At 43.8% G+C, this 20,724-nt stretch overlaps 1 protein-coding gene across 16 annotated transcripts in view; it reads right to left on the reverse strand.

The window, feature by feature from the left end:
* Positions 1-18: 18 nt before the first annotated feature.
* Positions 19-20,724, reverse strand: part of Cask (calcium/calmodulin dependent serine protein kinase) — a 340,650-nt gene continuing 319,944 nt past the window's right edge. For 6 of the 16 annotated variants that reach the window (XM_036175421.1, XM_036175420.1, XM_036175418.1 and 3 more), the window contains 6 exons: positions 19,013-19,093; positions 18,828-18,908; positions 15,468-15,670; positions 13,972-14,091; positions 8,080-8,163; positions 19-4,363 (listed from right to left, as the gene is read on the reverse strand). In XM_036175421.1, the coding sequence (XP_036031314.1) occupies positions 4,187-4,363; positions 8,080-8,163; positions 13,972-14,091; positions 15,468-15,670; positions 18,828-18,908; positions 19,013-19,093 (746 nt within the window). In that variant the 3' untranslated portion in view covers positions 19-4,186. The remainder of the gene's footprint in view (positions 4,364-8,079; positions 8,164-13,971; positions 14,092-15,467; positions 15,671-18,827; positions 18,909-19,012; positions 19,094-20,724) is intronic. The other 10 variants (XM_036175425.1, XM_036175432.1, XM_036175430.1 and 7 more) reach the window with 3 other exon arrangements.

Consider the following 20,724-nt stretch of genomic DNA (forward strand, 5'->3'; position numbering starts at 1 on the left):
TGCAAACGTCTCCTTCCATTTTTTTTTTTTTTTTTTTTTGCTTGGTCCATTTGCACAGGTTCAATCAAGGGAGTTAATGGAGGGTCAGGTGACAGGTGGTGGAAGTCAGGGTGCTCTTTCCTGTCCCTCTAACAGCAAAGACTTGGGGATGCCTGCCCCAGGGATGGTGCCACTCTCTCCCTATAGCTGCTGCTGCTGTGGGCCAAGGGCACCAACAGGAAGTGTAGATGGGAAGGTTGGGATACTCTTCCTCTTTTCCTCGACTTCCTGGATGGATGTGATTGCCAACTTTCACTTTGTAAGCCAGGCAATCTGAGACTTCCCACAAGTTTAAGGCAAATGGACATGTGCAGTGCCCAAGCACAGTCAATTACACATTAGGCCTCACAAATACGGTCCTGTAGCCAGAAGTGCCACGTAAAGAGGGAGACCCTATGTCTAAAGGGGCCAGAAAAGGGCAAGTGCCTCCAAACAAAAGCAGTGATAAGAAGAGCATGCAGCCCTTCTGAAAGCCATACCGAGAAGCAAGGCATCTTTCTAAAGGAACTAACGAGAAACACGAACAAGAAAGTTGCACACAGGGGCTTCTGTGGGCCTCGGCACAGACAGCCCTTGTTAAGAGAAGAGGCTGAGAGCGCGGCACTCAGTTCTGACAGTCAGCACTAGCTGCCCACCAGGTTGCTGACCTGAAACAAGGAGTGATGAGGGCTGCTAGTCAGTGTGCCCTCTATTCTTTCCAAGGTGACATTTTTATTAAGAATTCCCTAACCAAGCAGCTTTCTTGACAGTGTTAGTGGCAAGCGAAGCTTAATTTTGCCCTGCATAAGAAACTGACCCTAGATGCTAAAAGAACATCCCATCAGTGTGACATAAAGAGAACGCTTTGCCCTGCCTCATCCTTAAGGGGCGGTTTCCATTCTGAGTAGTTCCTGCTTCCTGGAGGGGGGCTCAATTGACTGAACTTTTGTGAAGAATAAACCAGTAGCCTTAATGAAGAGAATCCTGATTGAAAAACAAGAGAACTCTGGGATGAAAAGCTTGAGAAGATAATAGTAGCTTTAAAGGATGGCTTGGCCTGCCTGCTCCAGGCCTTGGATGGTGGGAAGGGGCCCTGCTTCCCACTGTTCTCTGCATGGTGGGAGACCCTGCAGCTTCACTTATCCTGCCACCAATAGGCCAGCTGGGACTCTGCCTTCTGAATGCAAACAGCAAGAAGTAGGTCAACTGACTTCTTTGCTTCTCTGAGCAGATATCTGAAACCATCTCACCTGACAGGGGGTGCACCTAAAAAACGTTACAATGTTCTCTCGACACTGGGAAACATCCAGATGAATTAAACTGAGTGACTCTTTCCTTTTCAGTGTTCAGATAGGAATACAATGCATGTGAGAAATAATTACTGCCTTGTGACTAGAAAATCAGGCCACTCCATCTTTTTAACAAAGAACGTAGGAGATCCAAACACTCCCTCTCTCCTGTTGTGGGGAGTGGGGATGGGGTGGCAGAGAAGACCTGCAATATGATTCAACTGGCCACTCATTTAGTGATCTCTGATGGTTTGCTTTAGTCTTTAAAAGGGTGTGTGTGTGTGTGTGTGTGTGTGTGTGTGTGTGTGTGTGTGTGTGTTTCTGCTCATGAAATGGAGGCAGTCAGGAAGCTTTTAGCAATAGCCTCCGATTGCTCCAGGTCCTACTGTACTCTAGTACTTGGACTTCAGAAGTGTTTCCTCTCTAAGTCCTAAACACGCTGCTCTGGAGCTGTGCACTAGTGGCAAAGAACAGATGACCTGGTGGGGAAATTGCCACATTCTAGGTATGGGCTTTTCCCCACCTGCAGAAGGGCAGGAAGGGTGCCTGCCTGTGCTCTTCTCTCAGAGTCTCCAGAAGGCCAGTGAGAAGTCCCCCAGGGCCTCAAGTGCCAGAGCACTTCTCTCAGTCTGGGGTCACAGACATTTAAGCTGGCTTCACTTTGTGATGCTCACTCTACCTGGAGGAATGCGGTAGATGGCTACAGATAGGTCTTCCCAGCATCTCTGGAGATGTGCTTGCTCTTAAGAGCACATGGGAGCATGAGGGAGTCAACAGAGGGGGGACAGTTCTGTTTTCCATGGTTAGTTGTGGTCTTTGTGCTTTACTGGAAGAGGTAGAGCAGGTACCGGGCCACTGAACAGAGTGGCTTATGGTCAGTACTACTGCAATAATGGTGTCTGGCCTGGGCACCAGTTAGACCGAGGTCAGCACTACACAGCCCTAAGCAACTCCTGGAGTCTTCTCCCTCCACTTAGCAAGAGCCCACTGTTGAGCCTGTCTCTGGTGTGGTATTTGGTCACCCCACTGTGGGACCAAACACAAGTTATTCTCACAATATCTTGTTGGTAAGTTGTGACCCATCTGGGCACTGACAAAGACTCGTCTACAAATAGAAACCAAATGCTATCATGTAATAATAGTTGAGAATAGAAGAGGAGTATGAGTGCAAACATGCCTTCTCTGTTCAGTGCCCAAGAGGAGCTGTTCAGCCCAGAACTGGTTCTGCACATCCTGCCAAGGCACAAAGTGACGGAGGCCACCTAACCCACAAGCAATGAAAGTGATGGTGTGTTTCCAAGGACCAGAGTCATGTCAATGCCTTGTTCTTGCACACAGGAAGGGGAAACACTCTAGTGACCTCTGGCAAAGAGTCTGAGAACCCAGCCCGAACCTCCTCTAGTGAACTGACAGCATGGCAGGGGATGAGAATGGAACCTGTTTCTAAAGCAACAAGGACAGGTGACTCCCCTGTGCCAAGGGATAGAGCAAGAGGAAGGAGAGGCCACAGGCGGCCCTTCGAGTCAGCTGTGCTCCAAGCTGTGTTCTGGCAGGCTACTTTCTTGCCCTGCCATCTGACACTCATTCCTGGGCCTTTCATGGGTCAGTGAGCATCTACCGAAATTTAAAACTGAAAAGATTACCAGCTTGGAGACCCGAACAAATCTGTAATGAAATGAAGGACCCAAAGGCATTTAATTATTGAACACATACAATGAAGTATATTTAAAAAAAATTGGTCAGACTGTCCTGTTAGTTATCAATTAAAGGAATTTACAGAGCTGTTGTAGATTATGCTTTTGGAATATTTCAGTTTATAGCAAACGCCTAAACTGGTTTCTTCATTGCACAGTATATTCTCTTTTAAATGGGCGCTTAAAACAATTACATACAGATTAAAAATCCGCATTTCTTTGCTTAATTAAAACGTTAATACTCTTAGACAACACAGATCTGAAATGGCGAAACCAGCAATACCCCCTCCCCCTTACAACAAATTAAATTGAGACAAAATTACAAACACATTTCACTACGTGATTATTATTAATAAAAATCAGTTTCTTTTTTTTCTGTTTTATAAAGTTGCCCGAAATGCAAGGGATGTGCATAGGTTTACAACTTAGTCATAATAGCAATTTATTCTTATTCCCCTGGGTGTGCCCCGTGAACGGAATGTACTTTGCTGTAATTACAGATTGTTTTGTCCAACACAGACACACCGACAGCATGAACGCTCGCGACTGTCCACATGCATTAAGAGTCAAGACCCAACTTCAAATCTCTAAAAGGTTTACAGGGTGCTTCAAAGAGACAGTATCACAGTATCTGGATGTTACATAAAGGACTTAAAAAAAGAGAGAGAAAAAAGGCCTTTAAAAATTTATGACTGTTTTGTAATCACTAGACTAATTATTTCAAATAAATAAAGGAAAGAAAGATATTCCAATCCATAAAATCAGACTCTAAAAAGAATGTAGTGTTCCACCCCCAGTCAAGGTAACAGAATCATTGTTTATTATTATTAAAATAGATTATAGAAAGCAGCATCTATTTTGTGCAGTTTTTAGGGGCCTTGGAAATAAAAAGCTATGATTTCCAAAAATATAACATTCCAAAGGATTGAATAATACATACATTTAAAGATACATTTTATTAAAGTTTAGGAGAACTGATTAAAAAAGATACTGTCTCTTTAAATTAGTGTGTAATTGTTTTTCTCCTCCTATCTATTTGGACATGACAATAATTATAAATGTAGGTCACACTACAACTAGGTAGTCTCTAGGGACCACGACCTGCTGACACAAGGCCGATAACAAAGAGGCTTTTCCATGTAGGAGGCATCTCCCGGTTTTATACTCAGATAGCCAGGGAGAAGCCTAATAGACCCAGGAGACCGGGACCCACTGTGGGGCTGTGCACACGAGCTCGACAGCTTCCTCCAGATGTCTGATTGTCTCATCAATTTCATTGTTGATAATTGTGAGATCGAAGTAGTGTGCATATGTCCTCTGTAAGACATCAGACTCCTTCTGCAGGCGCTGGAGGGATTCATCCTGCAGAGGGTGGCATGGTAGAGGGCAGGTATAGGAGAAGGGAAAAGCAAATACGAAAGAGAAGTCAGTTGGAGTCTTTCTACATTTCAGTTCCTCCTAGTGTCTGAATGGGTCAACACTAAACAATGGTGGGGCATGAGGCCAAGATGGCTGTGTCACAGAAGAGATGATGGTCCCTGACTGGTTGACATGCAACAGGGGCCACTGTGAAAAACAGACAAAACCGACACTCTAGCAAACACCCCACCCAGGCCTAGCTGGGGGAGGCCACACAAAGCCTGGGTTTCCAGTGGCTACATTTCTTTTGTCATTCCTCTAAGCCAGGGTGGACCAGAGCTACTAGTGTGGCTGGATTGAACTCTTAGGCTCCTTCCCTTGGATCTTAAAGTTCATGTGAGCCTCGTGTATCTGTGCTAACAAGCCTTGTCTTTGGCTAACCAATGAAGTTGTAGTTTCTCCTTCTACTTAAAAGGTTTAGTGGGTCCCAGGAATGGCACATAATAGCCCTCATTTGACAGCAGTCCATGCCAGAGGCAAAGCTTTCTGGATGTTACAAATAATGGCTGCAATAAGCCATTTCCCAAATCCAATAGTAACTGAGGAATGCCCCCAAATTGCTCTGTACTGGAAACAGTCAGGCAAATGTCACTGTTTGCTTGTACTCATGTCTCTTAAGAAAACGACTCCCAAGCCTTGAATCCTAAGAAGGCTTGCTGAAGGTTGACACCTCTGTACACAGCCGGCCTCATACCATCAGAACTCTCTCTCCTCAGGCTGAGCTAACACCAGGAGGGAATTTGAGGTCTCCAGCTTGTCCCATGAATATTGTTTTTCTTTCTGAGGCAGAGTCTCACTATGTAGCCCAGGCTTGCCTGGAACTTGGGATCCTCGTGTTAGCTTCTCAAGTGCTAGGATTAGAGGCACAGCTACCTTGAATGCTCTTTCAGTTCTCTCTCCGTCTCCCTCTCTCCCTTCCTCCCTCCCTCTCTCCCTCCCTCCCCCCCTCTCTCTTTCTCTCTCTGTCAGACAGGGTTTCTTTGTGTAGCCCTGTTTGTCCTGGAACTAGCTCTGTAGCCCAGGCTGGCCTCGAACTCACAGATCCACCTGCTTCTGCCTCCTGAGTACTGGGATTAAAGTTGTGCACCACTGCCTGGCAGGTCAAATTTCTTATGCAGAATTCAAATTTGAACTTTGTGAGTAAAATTAACTATAAGCTTTTTGCTGGGCTGGGGAGATGGCTCAGCGGTTAAGAGCACTGACTGCTCTTCCAGAGGTCCTGAGTTCAATTCCCAGAACCCACATGGTAGCTCACAACCATCTGTAATGAGATCTGGCGCCCTCTTCTGACCTGCTATATACATAAAAAATAAATAAATCTTTTAACAAAAAAGCTTTCTGCCCTACTCGCCAAACACCAGGTAGTTGTAAACTATTGGCTGGAATCTTACACACACACACACTTCCATCAGCCCTTGGGAGTAGACAGGGCCAGGGTCTCTGTGTAGCCCAAGTGAGCCTTATTCCATATATATATATATATGTACATATGTTTATTTGATTACTGACCCCCTCCTCAGCCATTACATAAAACTAATGCTGCCTGTTCTACTATTGCTGTGCCCTAGAGCTAAGCAGAGTGGTACACATACAGTACATGCTTAATAAATGCTATTGAAAGAACATGTGTTCTTTTGACTGAGGTCCCTTTAGGATTTGGTAAGTATTAAGTCTATTATACTAGGAGATGGGGCTCAGGATAACAGAGTCTGATCCCTGGAGAAAGTCAAAACTGTGATACCTTCAGGGATCAAGGAGTGCTGGGTGCCCAGCCTGGCTAAGGACCTCTCTTCCTTTTCTCTCAGGGTACAGCTCTCTGGCAAGGGCATGAGCAGGGAGGAAATTCTATTCTAGCACTGTACAGGATAGACAGATATCAGAGCAGCCAGGGATTCAATATTCCTTATCTGGGTACTTTGACCAATCAAAGTCTACTGGCTTTATCATCCTCTACAGGAATTTCAAAGCAGGACACAGCATGCTTTGTGTATCAGTGTTAACTATCCCAATGATGGTGACTCAGTCACTAGTCACCTTCTGAAGTCCTAAGTACACACACTCTACTTGCAGCCGAAAAGCACGGTATTTTCACTGTGGCTCAGTTTCACAAGAAACAAAGCCCCTTTCAGCAAGCATGTGTTTACAGAGCCAGGGGTGCTTCCTGCCAGCCCCTGGAGGCACAGGTCCTAAGAAGTCACTCTATGTGCCATGGGGTTCTTTCTATGTGCTCTGTTCCTGGGCCTGGACACTGCTAGCAGGTTCTGGTTTGTTCAGAAGGCTGGGCCTTTGTAAACATTCCAGGAAATTTATGGCCAGACAGAGTTCTCTTTATTGTATCTGCATCCTCTAAGGTGAGGCTCTGTCACCTTTAGCAGCAGCTTGTCCCCTCACATATAAGCAGGCTTAACTCAGTGAAAACAAGATGCCTTTATTCTAACAGCAAAAGCAAGGGTTTATGGGAATAAAATGTCTACATTCTACATCTATTAAAAGACACCTCCTAGCTGGTACTTACAGGCAATTTTCTGCACCATTTTGGCAGCTATGGAAAATTAGTAAAGGGCAGAACAGGCAAAAAAAACAAAACAAAAACAAAAACAAAGCAAAGATGATAATTCAAGAAAATACATAGTAACCAAGGAAAAACATTAACCACAACGAGGCTTCAAACACACATGGGAAAGTAGAATTTTACAAATGAATATGCCTTTTGCCAACGAAATGACAAAGAACAGAGACTGAAAATATGAGCAAAAAAAGTCAATCTAAATAGTAAAGGTACACACAACTTCCAAGCCTTGATCTAACTGTACTGTGAGTATGGGTCAGCATTCACTGGACATACTCAAGAGTCTGCTGATGGTGTCTAGAACCTCCAAATCATGCTCTTCAGGCTAACTGCATAGAGGGCTTCCTATCTCAGGACCACAGGAAGCAGATGTGGTTACACTGTCAATATATGCTGCTGCCCTTACTTGCCAGGAAGAGAGAGCTTTTGCGAGGGCTCAGTAAGATCTGGGCCAGCCTGACTTGAAATGGCTTGAAAGCACTCAAATTGATTCCTTTTGTGGTGCTGGGGATAGAACCTAGGACAATGTTCATACTAGGCACCTGAGAAAGGAAGTTCCGGGCCCAGGGCAGCTCATTTCTATGTTTGGTAGCCCCATCAAACTCATGGATTCCTTATAGCCCCTCTTGGCTCCAGGGGCTGCCACTGTCTTAACACAATCCTGCCAGGGAGGCAGGAGACTAGCTGTCCTGGAGGGCCGAGTCTGCTTGGAACACCTCGGTCCTTGGGAATTGAGGGGATTTCTGCTTGTACTTCAGAAGCAGAAATACTGATTAAGGCTGCAGGCTGTCCCACTGACTGGTCTAGTCCACACCTATCCCTGGAGCAGACCACCTGCTGCAAATGCAGACTGGTATGCTTCGGACTATGCTAGGGAGGAGGCTGGAATTTGGCTAACATTCTGATCTCGGAAGAGACGCTCTACTTATGCAGTCTAATTGCAAATATTGAACAAGGCCTTGGTGCTTTGGAAACCAGAGCGCCCAGTAGAAGGACAAAGCAGAGCTTTGCTCAGGTGTCTTCAATACAAGACATGTGCATTCCTTAGCACAGAGTGTGCTTATCCGGAGCAGGGTGAGTTCGCTCTTACCTCATTTAAACCTGGAGTGATAGTTGGTGCCGCAATGAACACCACGAAAGGAGCAAACTCAGCAGTTCTCAGGACCTTCAGTGCCTGTGTGGGGAAGAAAGACATTTAGAAGAAGAAATCACCACGATAACATGCAAAGGAGCCTACAAAATGGGACCCAACTGAACAAGCCAAGGCCTTGGCTCAGGTTTTTGGCAAGTTATAATGAAATGTACCAACTTTGTAAGTAATGTAGATTGCTTTTCTCCTAAGGGTGGACAACAGCTCAGAAAAGAAGAGCTGACAAGGTGGACATGTTTCTTATGAATGTCATGACTTGATTTTTCTTTGTAATAGTTAATACTGACTATGTTGGTTAATGTGTATTTAAACCTGGTGATTTGATAAAGCCTAAATTTTAGTTGATGGGAACCGTATTCTAGGGAGACTTAGATCTGCAGGCTGGCTTCACATTGATTGGGAACTTACTTTGTCACATATCAAACTGCAAATTGCTAACCAAAGAGAGCAAATCCTGTCCGCCATCACTTTGTGGGCTGCAGTCACATTTACACAGGCCTTCTGATGAAAGGCCCCCTTTGGACCTCATGGGAGAAAGGGAGACCCTTGCCCAGGGCTGCAATCATGATGTCCTTCCACAGAAGGAAGAAGTCGTGTAGTTGTGGTCAATAACTTGACTCATGTAAGGTCATGGCCCTCTGAGGTTACTTCTAGTACCTTTCCATGTGGCAAATCTATGCAAGTGACTTGTTTGCATAGGTGTGCAGCAATTCGGTGAAGGCTCACTGTTTCTGTTCCTCCCCTGGGAGGCCACGATACTCTCAGAGGTAACCAACGCCCATCCCAGTACAGAGCTGACCACACGCAGCTACCTAGCCCACACATGACTGACATGTGAGTGACTCATAGGCATCAGGAGTAAAGACCTTGCTGCTCTCTATTTTAGTTTTTGTGCCTGAGACGGGTCTTAGCACAGGCTGGCCTCAAACTGGCAATCCTTCTGCATCGACTGGGTTACATGTGTACACCACTACGTCAGACTGCTTGCTGCTCTTTACATGAGAACCAAACATCTATTTTGTCACCTATATATTTTGTTTCGTAAATGATCTTGACTTTTGTTTTCTTTCCCCTATTTCTTCTGCTCCATCCTTAGCCTGGTTTAGAGTGCTAGTCCTTACACTGATTCCCTGCCTCTAGTTTGGGGGCTTTGAAATCCATATTCCAACCCACTGCTAGATGATCTTTCTGAAACACAAACTCCATCTTCCCCTCCTAACCCTTCAACAGTCTCTTCTGCTTGCAGGGAAAACACATGCTCCTTTAGCAGAAAGGCTGGGTCCCATGTTTAACTTCTTCTGCCTAGCTCTGCTCCATCGGCTGGGTGGATTTGGCGTATTGAACAACTTTCAGTCCTAGAAAAGGCCCAACTCTTTCTGCTTCCTCTACCTGGCCTTCCCACCCTTTCCCATTGTCCTTTCTGTTTTTGGCTGAATAATCCTTCTGAACCCAGTTTTTTTTTTTTTTTTTTTTTTTTTGTTTTTGTTTTTCGAGACAGGGTTTCTCTGTAGCTTTGGAGCCTGTCCTGGACTAGCTCTGTATCCCAGGATGGCCTCAAACTCACAGAAATCCACCTGCTTCTGCCTCCCGAGTGCTGGGATTACAGGCGTGCGCCACTACCACCCAGCCGAAAGTTTTTTTTTTTTTTTTTTATACATCATTTTACATAGGCAAGAATGACTTCAAACTTCCAATTCTCCTGCCTCCATCTCCCAAGTGCTGGGACTATAGACATGCCCAGTTGTATGTAGTGGTGAGGGTTGAATCTAGGGCTTCATGCATGCTATCAGCTGAGCTGGACCCTGAGCTCTGGATCCTCCCGCGCTGCTGATACCACAGTGGCAGTTTCTTTGGAAAGTTTACCATTGGGCTCGGAGGCCCTGCTGTGTATTTCTGAAAACCCCATCAATCACACTGGAAATACAGTCACTGGGGGTGCTCTGAGGGCAAAGGCTGTGTCTTAGTTGTTTCTCTTACAATCAATATGGCACACCATAAACTGCCTTTATGATTCAGTAAAAATGTAAAAACAGTAAATCTAATATGTACACAACATTTCTCCTGGTTGTTGAAGCAGATCCACTGCTCTCTTGGCATCTCTGGGCACATAAAATTCTAAGATCCGATCTGATACTGAGTATAAGCCCGGCATGCACTAGGATTCTAGTTCTAGATTTTGGTCACATATGGTCTTTGGGTAGGTGAGGGGAAGCTGGTTCACTGTCTTATCTGTCCAAATCTCTTTATTGGTCAAGATACGTGTTCAGAGTCCCCTACTAAGAATGCTTTCAAAGCCTGCCCATGTTCACTCTTGATAGAGGTAGCTGCCCATTTCTTTGCTGACCTGTTGTGACTGAACACATGATTCAAGTAAGCCTAACCAGGGTCCTCCCTTACAAATGTCCACTTTGTCACTATTATCTTGGGTCTTTGTTTCTTCCTTCCTATGCACTGGCAGCAAGGGAAAACATCAGACAGGCAGGCTATAAGGCTTTCTCATCATTTCCATTGGACACAAACACACACACACACACACACACACACACACACTTCCTCTTTGTGTGTCAACTACGATGTGGAAACATCCTACTTGCTTTTCTCCCCCAGGAAGCTCTGAGTGCCAGATGGAAGTGCACACACCTGGATGCTGAATGGCACTCACAGAGGATAACACCAGGACCCCAGGTGGGAGATGCTTTTCTTCTTAGTCACCCACCCTGCTATACATCCAAGCCTGTGAGTGCTTTCGAATCTAGTCTGTCCTCATGCTACTGCACAAACCAGCTCGATCCTTGGAAAGCAGCAGCTTACCTCCCAGTGGACTAGCCACACATGCACTGTGTGCTGCCCTAAGTCTACAGCTGTAAATAAGGAGGACCGTCCGACTCTTAACTACATGGAAGCCCCAAGGAAGGTCCTGTTCGTCACATTTCCAGAGGTTTCTTGTGCCTAAAAATCAGCTCTAGGTCCCTCCCCTACCCTGCAGCTGACAGAAAGTTTAGAACCAAATTTAATGCTTTTCATAATATCTATGGTAGTTCCTGTGGCTAGCCTATTTGTTCCCCTGTCTTTTTCATGTTTTTCTATTTCTATCCTATATTATCGCATTTTCCAAAATTCCACTGTGCCTCAGATCCCAAGCACGATTTTCTCGTCTCATTGGGCGCCAGTCTCAGTATCCTCACCACACATCTCCTCATTTGTTTCTGTCAATCTCTATCCTCAGAGCCTGCTCTAGTCAGGGTTTTCAAGCAGGAGCCATTGTAGGTCCAGGCTCTTGGCTGAAGTTCTGAGTCACTTCAGGGACAGAAAATGGAACTGCTCATAAGGAGTCCCCTCCCTCAGGTGGCAAATATCAGAGTTAAAGATGAAGTCCGAACCTCTGATTTAAGGTGAGATACAAATTTGTTAATAGTCACAAGTAAATCTATCTTTCTGAAAGGGAGGAGGGGAAGAAAGGAAGGGAGGGAGAGAGGGAGGAAAGGAGAGGAGGGAGTAGAGGGAGGAAAGAAAGAAGGGGAGGGAGGGAGACAGAGAGAAAACACATACTCTAGAAGAAGCACTGGAAACATACTGGATTAAAATAATCACTAGATTCATATTCGATTAAAAAGTGCCATTCATTTATGAGAGGTAATTTACGGAGGTAAATTCATTTTTATAGTTCATCTATGTATGGCCAAGAATGAATCTCAGGTTATCTTGCCAAGGAAAAAGAACTCATTTGACTCAAGGACCTAAGATGTAGGTCTCATTAGACTAATGTAGTTTGCAAAGTTCCGAAGTATACAGAGCAAGCAGCTCAGTTCTTCTTGTACACAAATGCAAGGGCTTCAGGAAGAGCACAGTGGTAGCCGGAGAACACAATGACCTCGGGGTCTTGTTTAAGTTTTCGTACTGAGGATGGAACCTAGGATCCTCCTGCATGCTAAGCAGTGCACCTACCAATGAGCTAGGCCACCAGCCCTGACTCTTCTTTTAAAGTTTAGGTTTCTACTAAGTTTGAAATTTATCTTTGGATGACAACTTTTCTCTCTTTGGGCAAAGGCAAAGCTACAAATAATCTGCTACTGTTTTGGACATAGAATCTGGCTATACAGTTCAGGCTGCCCTTGAATTTATAATCCTCCGGCCTTAGCCTCCTGAGTGCTGGTATTACAGGCAGGCACAGCTGCTCCCAGCAACTAGTATTAACTTTGTAATGCTTCTGATTGGTAAGTCAGAATACAGTTCAAGTTAAGAACCATTATATTAAGCTCCAATTACCTAGTAGTTATTATTCTACAGTTTCTGTTTATTGTTATAGATTAGTGCCTCAAGTTTTATTTCCATGAGAAAAAAGAGCTTTATACTATTTATTTTCGGTTTCATTACCCTATAGACTTTTCTAGATGTTGAAAGAAAAAAAAAGGTTAAACTATCATATTATGCATAAGGTGGGAGACCTAGGTTGCCTTGCCTACGATGGCACAAAAGGTTGGGATTTGTCATAGAAAAGTAAACAACCCAACACAGTTCAGAGCTCACTTTGGCTGGAAAAGCTTGGTTGATTACAATTACATTAAGCCTGTTTTCTTCATCTATGGTGGTAGATACTGATAGAGCTCCTTGAGGTTACCAGAACTGGCAATATAGGAATATAATCTCTTGCTATTGGTTTATTTGTTTTTAGCCTAGTATCACTGCCATGGCCCTCTAGGTTGCAGTTGGACCACCACATCTTATCATTTAGTAGTGGTGCTTAAATTTAGCCTTAACTGTCTGAAATAAATGAAGATGGCACAAAGCATTAGACATGTCCTAAAGGAGCTGCGCAGCAGTGTTAGGTGGTCATACAATGGGCCTCCTATGGGAGAAGTGGCTTCAGCTGTAGTAGATGTTGAGCAGATTAAACAAGAAAAGCCACAAGGCACTTTCCCTCTTCTGGAGAGTTTCTGGGGGCACGTGCAGGAGGGAATTTCATCCTCACCAGCTTGTCTCCTTAACTGCATTCTCAGCTCTTGGCACATAGCCTGGCATATTGGTGCTTTGTACAAGTGTGTTGAATCAGACTGTCTGAGATACAGTGGAGGCCTTAATCTAAACAGCTGGGGTGGGAAAGGGGCATGGAGGAAAATGTTTTAAGATCAAGGCCCTGACTGAAAGTAAGTCATTCATGGCCACAGCCTTCCTGAAAGTAGGATGAGGGTCCAGCCCCGGAGAGAACGGGCTGAGGGCAGGGAGGCCCAGGGGAACCCTGTTAGTATGGACTCCACAGGCATCCCAGATTGTACTGCCACCCATAGCATCCAGCTAGGAGTCTAGACTGGGCAGGAGAGCCTGGGACCAGAGTGGTCAACCAGTCCATACAGGGGCCAGATGGCCCTGGGCCATCTAAAGCAGAGGCCAGGATGCTTAGGGCCTGCCTTCAGTGGCCAGTGGAAGTGAGAGGTCACAGTTGTGAGAGGAGGGGACAGGAAGCAAGAGAGGAGTGCAGGTGAGCTCATCCAGCAGTCAGGGCAGCAGGGGCCAGGGTGCCCGGCAGGAGGAGGTGCCGGGCCAAGTGCAATGGAGAAAGGATCTGCTGTGGACGTCCTGATGAGGCTGAGAGATGGGTCTCCCGCTCAGCAGTGCAGAGCAGTGCATGGCTGTGCAAGGGCAAGGGACAGGGAGAGCTGGGTGCTGTGAGGGGAGCGGCAGCGGCAGCAGCGGTGGTGGTGGTGGTGGTGGTGGCGGCGGCGGTGGCGGCAGCAGCAGCAGCAGGGAAGGCAGAAAGCCCTTGGAAGTGGCCTGAGGTAATGCAGAGGGATCTGAGGAGCCCTGCAGCCAGCATACTGCTAGAGACATTACTACCAGCAGAAAACGACGTTCAGGTGAAGACCAGTGTGGAACCCAAGGAGAGGATGTCGAAGACCAGGACCAGGATTGAGACTTTGCCTCTAGCCACCCCTGGCCAGAAGATTTTTCCAATCCCTAGTAAGGAGGGATTAGTAGTTAAACAAAGATCAATCTGCGGTACACATCATCATATTTAGTTCTATATAGGTCCAAGTTAACCTTTAAGTAAACTAGTGTTTACCCTATTATTGTACTCCTCCCTAGCCCCTAACCAGATCCTATTGTGATTTCCAAAGTTCTGAGTTCAAGAACCCAACTTGGTGCTATAATGGAAATGGATGAAGCTAGTGGCCATGGGTTAGAAACTGAGCCATCATGGCCCAGCTCACACAGACTGTAAATCTAATGATTTAGGGACGGCTATGAGACAAAGTCTCATGCAGTGACCTCTCAACAGGGATTTTCCCGGCCTGGGACAGGTATATGAGTCTCCTCCTGCTGAAGCAGAGCCTGCTCCACCAGGGGCATTTCTCCATATCTCAGCAGGTGGCATATCCAATTCTAGTCTAAGTGATGAAAGGCAAGGGGTATAGATCCATCTAAAAATGGCACATCTGAGTCCTGAGTCCCCACCAGCCTGTCCTGTAACTTCCTCTGATGTCTATCATTCCCAAGACCCTTTACTTGTGCTTTAAGACCCCCTTCTACTTGGCTTATGCTCAGACAGGAAAAGTTAGCTTGTCAGCATTTCTGTTCTCCTTGTGGATGCTAAGCACGTGCCCATCTTACCGCTGAGCTACAATGATGTCAATCCCTATATGAAGTCTTCAGCTTTATCTTTCTCAAGCTCCATCATTGCTATTGCTATTGCTTCCTACATAAGACTTGGTTACAAATCATTAAATCAATCATCTTTGTACTAGCTCCTTTTTGAGTCCTCTCTAAGTTCTTCACTTCTCTCCTCAGGAAAGGAAATAGTAGAGGCTGAGAGCTACCCGGGCTCTTAATCCCTGCTTCACCTAATCCTGGGTGAAAGCACTCACAATTTCATTAAGCTACGGCTGTTCCACATCCAGACCTCAGGATCAGTTTCTTACAAATGGTCAATGGAAGATATGGGCAGATGCTCTACTGGTCCAGCATGGACTGTACCAGGAGATCAGAGGTGGGTTGCTGTGATAACAAACTGTCAGAGCCTCATCCTGAGGTTGGGCAAGTGTAGGATTTCTGGTAGGCATAGACCCAAATGGGTACTTCATCAAGCTTCTGAGTATAAGCCACAGAAGAGAATAATGTGCTTCTTAAAGGCATGCTGTGTGCGCTGAGTTCAGTGACTGATCAGTTTACATCCTAGACTGTTGACTCAGGTAGTCTTGAGAATTGAAAATTTCCTGTGGCTTAGAAAATTATTTCCGCAACCCAAAACTTTCTGATGGCATTTTGTATTTTAGAATCTGAGCTTATCAGCATGCAGGCAAGATGGAGTGGGTTCAGGGTGGCTTGGACATTACCTGAGGCTCCACGTCCAGTATTGCAATCAGCCCCTGCTCGTGGATTTTCCGAATGGTCTCCAGTTTTGTCCCATACATTGCATCCTCGTGGCTGCCGTACTCCAAGTACTCATTATTTGAGATGTCTTGCATCATTTGGTCATGAGATACAAAGTAATAATTCTTGCCATTTTCTTCATCTTTCTTTGGAGGTCTGGTTGTATCTGTAAAGTTCCATTCATGAGAGGTTTAAATTGCTGGATTGATGAGTTACACTCCCAATGGACCTACTCAACTCAATCTCTCTCTCTCTCTCTCTCTCTCTCTCTCTCTCTCTCTCTCTCTCTCTCTCTCTCTGTGTGTGTGTGTGTGTGTGTGTGTGTGTGTGTGTGTGTGCGTGCGCGTGCGCACTAAGATCCAGGCCTCTCTGTATATTAGGCAAACACTCTACCATTGAGCTGTAAACTTAGCTCCTCAATTATTTCTTAAAAGCTGATTAAACCAGGTGTGATAGCACAGAGCTGCAATCCCATCACTTGGGAGGTGGCAACAGAAGGATTACAAATCTAAGGTCAGCCTGGGATATAAGAGACCTTGTCTCAAAACAAACAAACAAAAAAAAGCTGGTGATTCTCATATCCTCTGTGTCCATCTCCAGTAATGTGCAGAATCAATTTTAAAAACCGTATTTATCTGTGTACAGCAGCAGATCAGCTTTCTTTGATTTGTTTGTTGTTTGGTGAATATTTCAGTATTGTGAGATGTATTTCACACTGTCATAGGATAAAAGACATGAGGTGACTGTGATGTTTTTTGAATGAAAAATGGCCCTGATAGAGTCAGGTGTTTGAACACTTGGTTCCCTGTTGGTGGCACTGTTTGGGGAGTTTGAGCCTTGCTAGAGGAAATATGTCACTTGGGACAGAATTTCGATGCTCATAGCCTTGCTCCATTTCCAGTTTGCTCTCTCTGCTTTGTGTTTGAGGCTGGAAATGTGATCTTTCAGCTTCTTGCTCCTGTTGCTGGAACTGTAAGCCAAAACTAAGCTTTTTTCTCTAAGATACCCTGGTAATAGTATTTTATCACAATGACAGAAAAGTAACTAATAGGGTGATGAAAGATTAATGTAACTCAGTATCCCTTAGCTTACTTGGGTCCCATGCACTAGGAAGAAAGAATGAAAGAATGTATAACTACATGTGGCTATTTACAGTTAAATGAATGAGTGAAACAACTCAGTTTCTTTATCTTACTGGACAGTTCAGATACTGAAACTTCTAGACAGTGTTAGTCCATACCACCTCACAAATGAGAATGTTTGTTGGAATAGAGTAAAAGGCATACCATACTGAAAACCTCATAATGGCCTTAAAGAGGTGTGGCTTTGATTAGTACAGAAGAACTACATCAAAAGGTGAGGCAAGGAACAGGTAAACCGGTTTCTAGGCCAAATGGTCCTTCAGAGATTTGTTTGTTTTTCATTTTTGAGACAAGGTTTTACTCTGTAGCCCTAGCTAGCCTGGTTCTTGGTGTGTCAATCGGGCTGGACTCAAACCTGTAGCCAATCCCGGCTTCTCTGTTTTTCTAGCTGCCATGAGGTATTTTGCTCTGCTCTAAGCTGTTGCCATCATGGTATTCTGTCTCATCACAGACCCACAGTAATGGAGCAAGGCAGCCACCCATGGACTGACATCTCTAAACTGTGAGCCCCAAATCACTTTGTTCCTTCTGTTTTTTTCAGGTATTTGTCATATCAGCAAAAGTATAGCACAACTGGATACAAACACACACTTTCGGTCTTTTCTCCCTGCTTCTGTTCTCTCATCTTTCAACTTCCTCCCTTCCTTGAGTAAAGACAAATGTATGTTACTCTTTGCTAAAAACATGGGCCAAAGTCAACTTAAAGAGGATGCTTTCTCTAGTTACATCGAAAGCTGAAGTTGGCATACCTCATCCTCAGATATCTCAGGGAATATTATATAGTACATCAGGTAATGTACAGCACATGTTGTACATCTGGGGTCAAATATTTTAAGAGACTAGACATGGTTGATGTCATCAAAGGTAAGCTTTAAAACTAAGTTACTTAGCTGGGCGGTGGTGGCGCATGCCTTTAATCCCAGCACTCGGGAGGCAGAGGCAGGTGGTCTACAGAGTGAGTTCCAGGACAGCCAAGACTGTTACACAGAGGGACCCTGTCTCAAAATAAAACAAAACAGAACAAACTGAACCAAACCAAACAAAACTAACAAAAAACTAAGCTACTTAACCAGACATTATTCTGGGAAGTTTAACTGTTATGTGATCAAGATGAAACTAAACATTACCTAAATGTAATGTCCTCATGACATAGGGTGTGAGAACTGAAAGCACATTTCAAAACGTTTGACTAGAAAATTGCAGCAGCACCAATGAGCTTTTCTCATGCTAATTCGTGAATTCTGAAGGCCGCTGGCTCAGAAGTGTACAGTGAGCTTGCTTCAGGAAGGCTTCTGAACACTCAGCAGGAAGGAACCGATCTTGACATTTTCTTCTGTGGCTCTTTTTTTTGGGGTTTGGAGTTTTTGGGAGGCATGATCTTGAAATGTAGCCCTGGCTGGCCTCACTCCCGCAGGGGTTCTGCTGTCTCTGCCTCTTTTGTGCTGGATTAGAGGGATGTCCCCTGCTGTAGCTCTAGAGTCATTCATTCTCTGCCTACCCTGAATAAAGACTTAACTTGTGGATAGTGTTTGGAATTGAAATGTTAACCTTTAGAATAATGATGTGAACAATACAATGATAGGTCTGATAGCTATGACTTAGCCACCATCTGCTTCACATACATCCTCTTACACCCCTTTACAACCATGGGATTACTTCACTTCACAGTTGAGGGAATGAAAGAGGGCAAGAGGTTGACAATTGAAATAGACAAGTAAGGGTGACTGAAAAGTATTACAGATTTGAATTCCTTATACTAAACAACAGATAGTTCATTGACTTGGTTTTAAAAGTGTTAAGAAGCTGATGATGTAGATAATGATTGGCGGAAACATGGTTGTATCAGAGAAAATTATCAAACAATTAAAGCTTATGTTTTAAAAGAATCATTCATCTAGATAATGTTTCTGACATACTGTTGGAAAAATCAGGTTACAAACAACATGGATAAGACTAATGCTCTAACCTCCCACTGTGCATATTTTACATTAAGAGAAGCCTAGAAGGGGATTACAACAAACATTCATGGAACTTATTATTTGGAAAATGAAATTACCTTATTTTCTTCATTGTTCTTATTTTGGATTTTACAAATTTCCCAGAGTACACAGTTATTTATATAATTAGAAAAATATGCAGATTACAATGATAAGAACATGATAGGATTGATCCATTGCTTACGTGGGATAGGATACGCAAACCGGTCTGGGTGCTTTGTGATGAGGGTGTTTTTTATGTGTCTTCTCCCAACACCATGGGCACCTATGCAATTTTAGAAAAGAATGGTAAAATTAACAACTAGTAATAATATTTGTAAACTGTTTTGGAGGTGAGACTCAGCAAGCCACTGATACAGCTAAACTTACCTAATAAGACTAATGTTTTCCTTTTGAATGCTGGCAGTTTGACTACTTCTTCATATGTGACAAGGTCTAATTGATCAAACACTAAAATGCAAAGATTTAGAAGAAAGGTAAGTTTATAGAATGGACATCTCATGTAGGTAAATTATAATTTTATTGGAAAAACTAAGTTACAGGAATACCATGAATCCTGCTTATGAAATGTAGCTTACATGTGATTTAATTCATAGTGCCATTATGGGAAAAAGCTTCCCTTTTAAGCCCATGAAAATGCACTTGAGAACCAGGAAGAACCAAAGAAATGATGAGTCCATGCATGAAAGGCCAATTCTAAAGGCTACCTCATTTGTTTTTCATGCAGTATTCCAACAAATCATTTGAATTCACTCAGAACCACATGCTGTTCATATTTTCACATATTAAAAAGAAAAAGTCTTTGGGCAGCAACCAACACAAGTAGAGCATGGGTGCAAGTGAAGCTAAGTGAGTGAGGGCCAGCACTTCCAGAGATGGCTGAGAAATGCATGGTCACCCAGTTTTTATCTGATGTTATTGCTCTTATTACTTCTTAAGAATTGATGAAGGTGGCATGTTCAAAGCCAGGTTCTGGAAGGATTTTTTATAAGCTTTTAATTGAAGACTTCACAAATTTTCCCATAACTCAGGTCTTGGGAAGGCATGGGTTTTAAGCAGGGAAACATGCATTCCTGGCCCAGAAACCATGTCAGCCATTAATTATATGGGAAGCTATGTGATAAATCAGCATGGACAGAATGGAAAGAATCATGGAGAGTCTGAGCTTAGAAACCTTTGAGAAAGGGCAGTTCTTTATTATAGACCTTAAAAATGTTTTAGAAATGTGCTTCTCAACAACACTATGATGAGAACAATTTCAAGCAATCAGGGAAGTTATCACAGTGAATGATCATTGCTATTGAAAGGGTCTGATTCTCACACATGTTTGAAAATTCTCATGAGAAGGCTGATGTTGGAGATCCATGTTTCCTGTAAACTACCCACCCATGGTCATACCCAACTAATATCAAGTACACAGTGAAGTTTCCTCTTAAAATATTGAGTTCTCCCAGGATTTCAGAGGGGGTGAATAATTCAGTGAAATGGACCCCAAGGTTGAATCATGCAGAGAGCTTCTGCTCCCTGAAATAATACGGCCAAATTATCTTGAGAATCAGCTCAGTCCTTAACATTTGTGATCTGCACAGTAGCAAAGAACCTTATGATGCAAAATAAGATACCATGGAATGCAATAGATCACAAATATATAAATGAATGAAAAGCATCATTCTCAAAATATAGAGAAATAAATATAATATATTAAAATAAAGGTTGTGCATATTAATGGGTCTTTGTGTATTTGCTTTCTTTTGAAAACTTGATTCTATAAAAGTTGAGTAAAAAAATCTTTAGACCATATTCTCTACAATAGCTTATATTGGAGAAATGTTTGCAGAATGGCATGATCACAGAATTAAGATAAACGCGAGACTCCCCGTGGGAGAGGTAGTTTGCTGTGCTGCAGAGGTAATGGAGTGATGAGAATGGCAGAAATGAAAGCAGGGTGCCATCAAGGAAAAGTGTGCTTATGGGACGAAGTGCTTTGGCAAATTGATGTGTTTTAGGCTATACAAATCATCAAGTGCTTCATGAAAGAGCAAGATGATTTTTCTGAAAAGTTTTCTGAAAGGTAGACACAT

Source organism: Onychomys torridus, chromosome X, assembly GCF_903995425.1.
Source record: "Onychomys torridus chromosome X, mOncTor1.1, whole genome shotgun sequence".
NCBI lineage: Eukaryota > Metazoa > Chordata > Mammalia > Rodentia > Cricetidae > Onychomys > Onychomys torridus.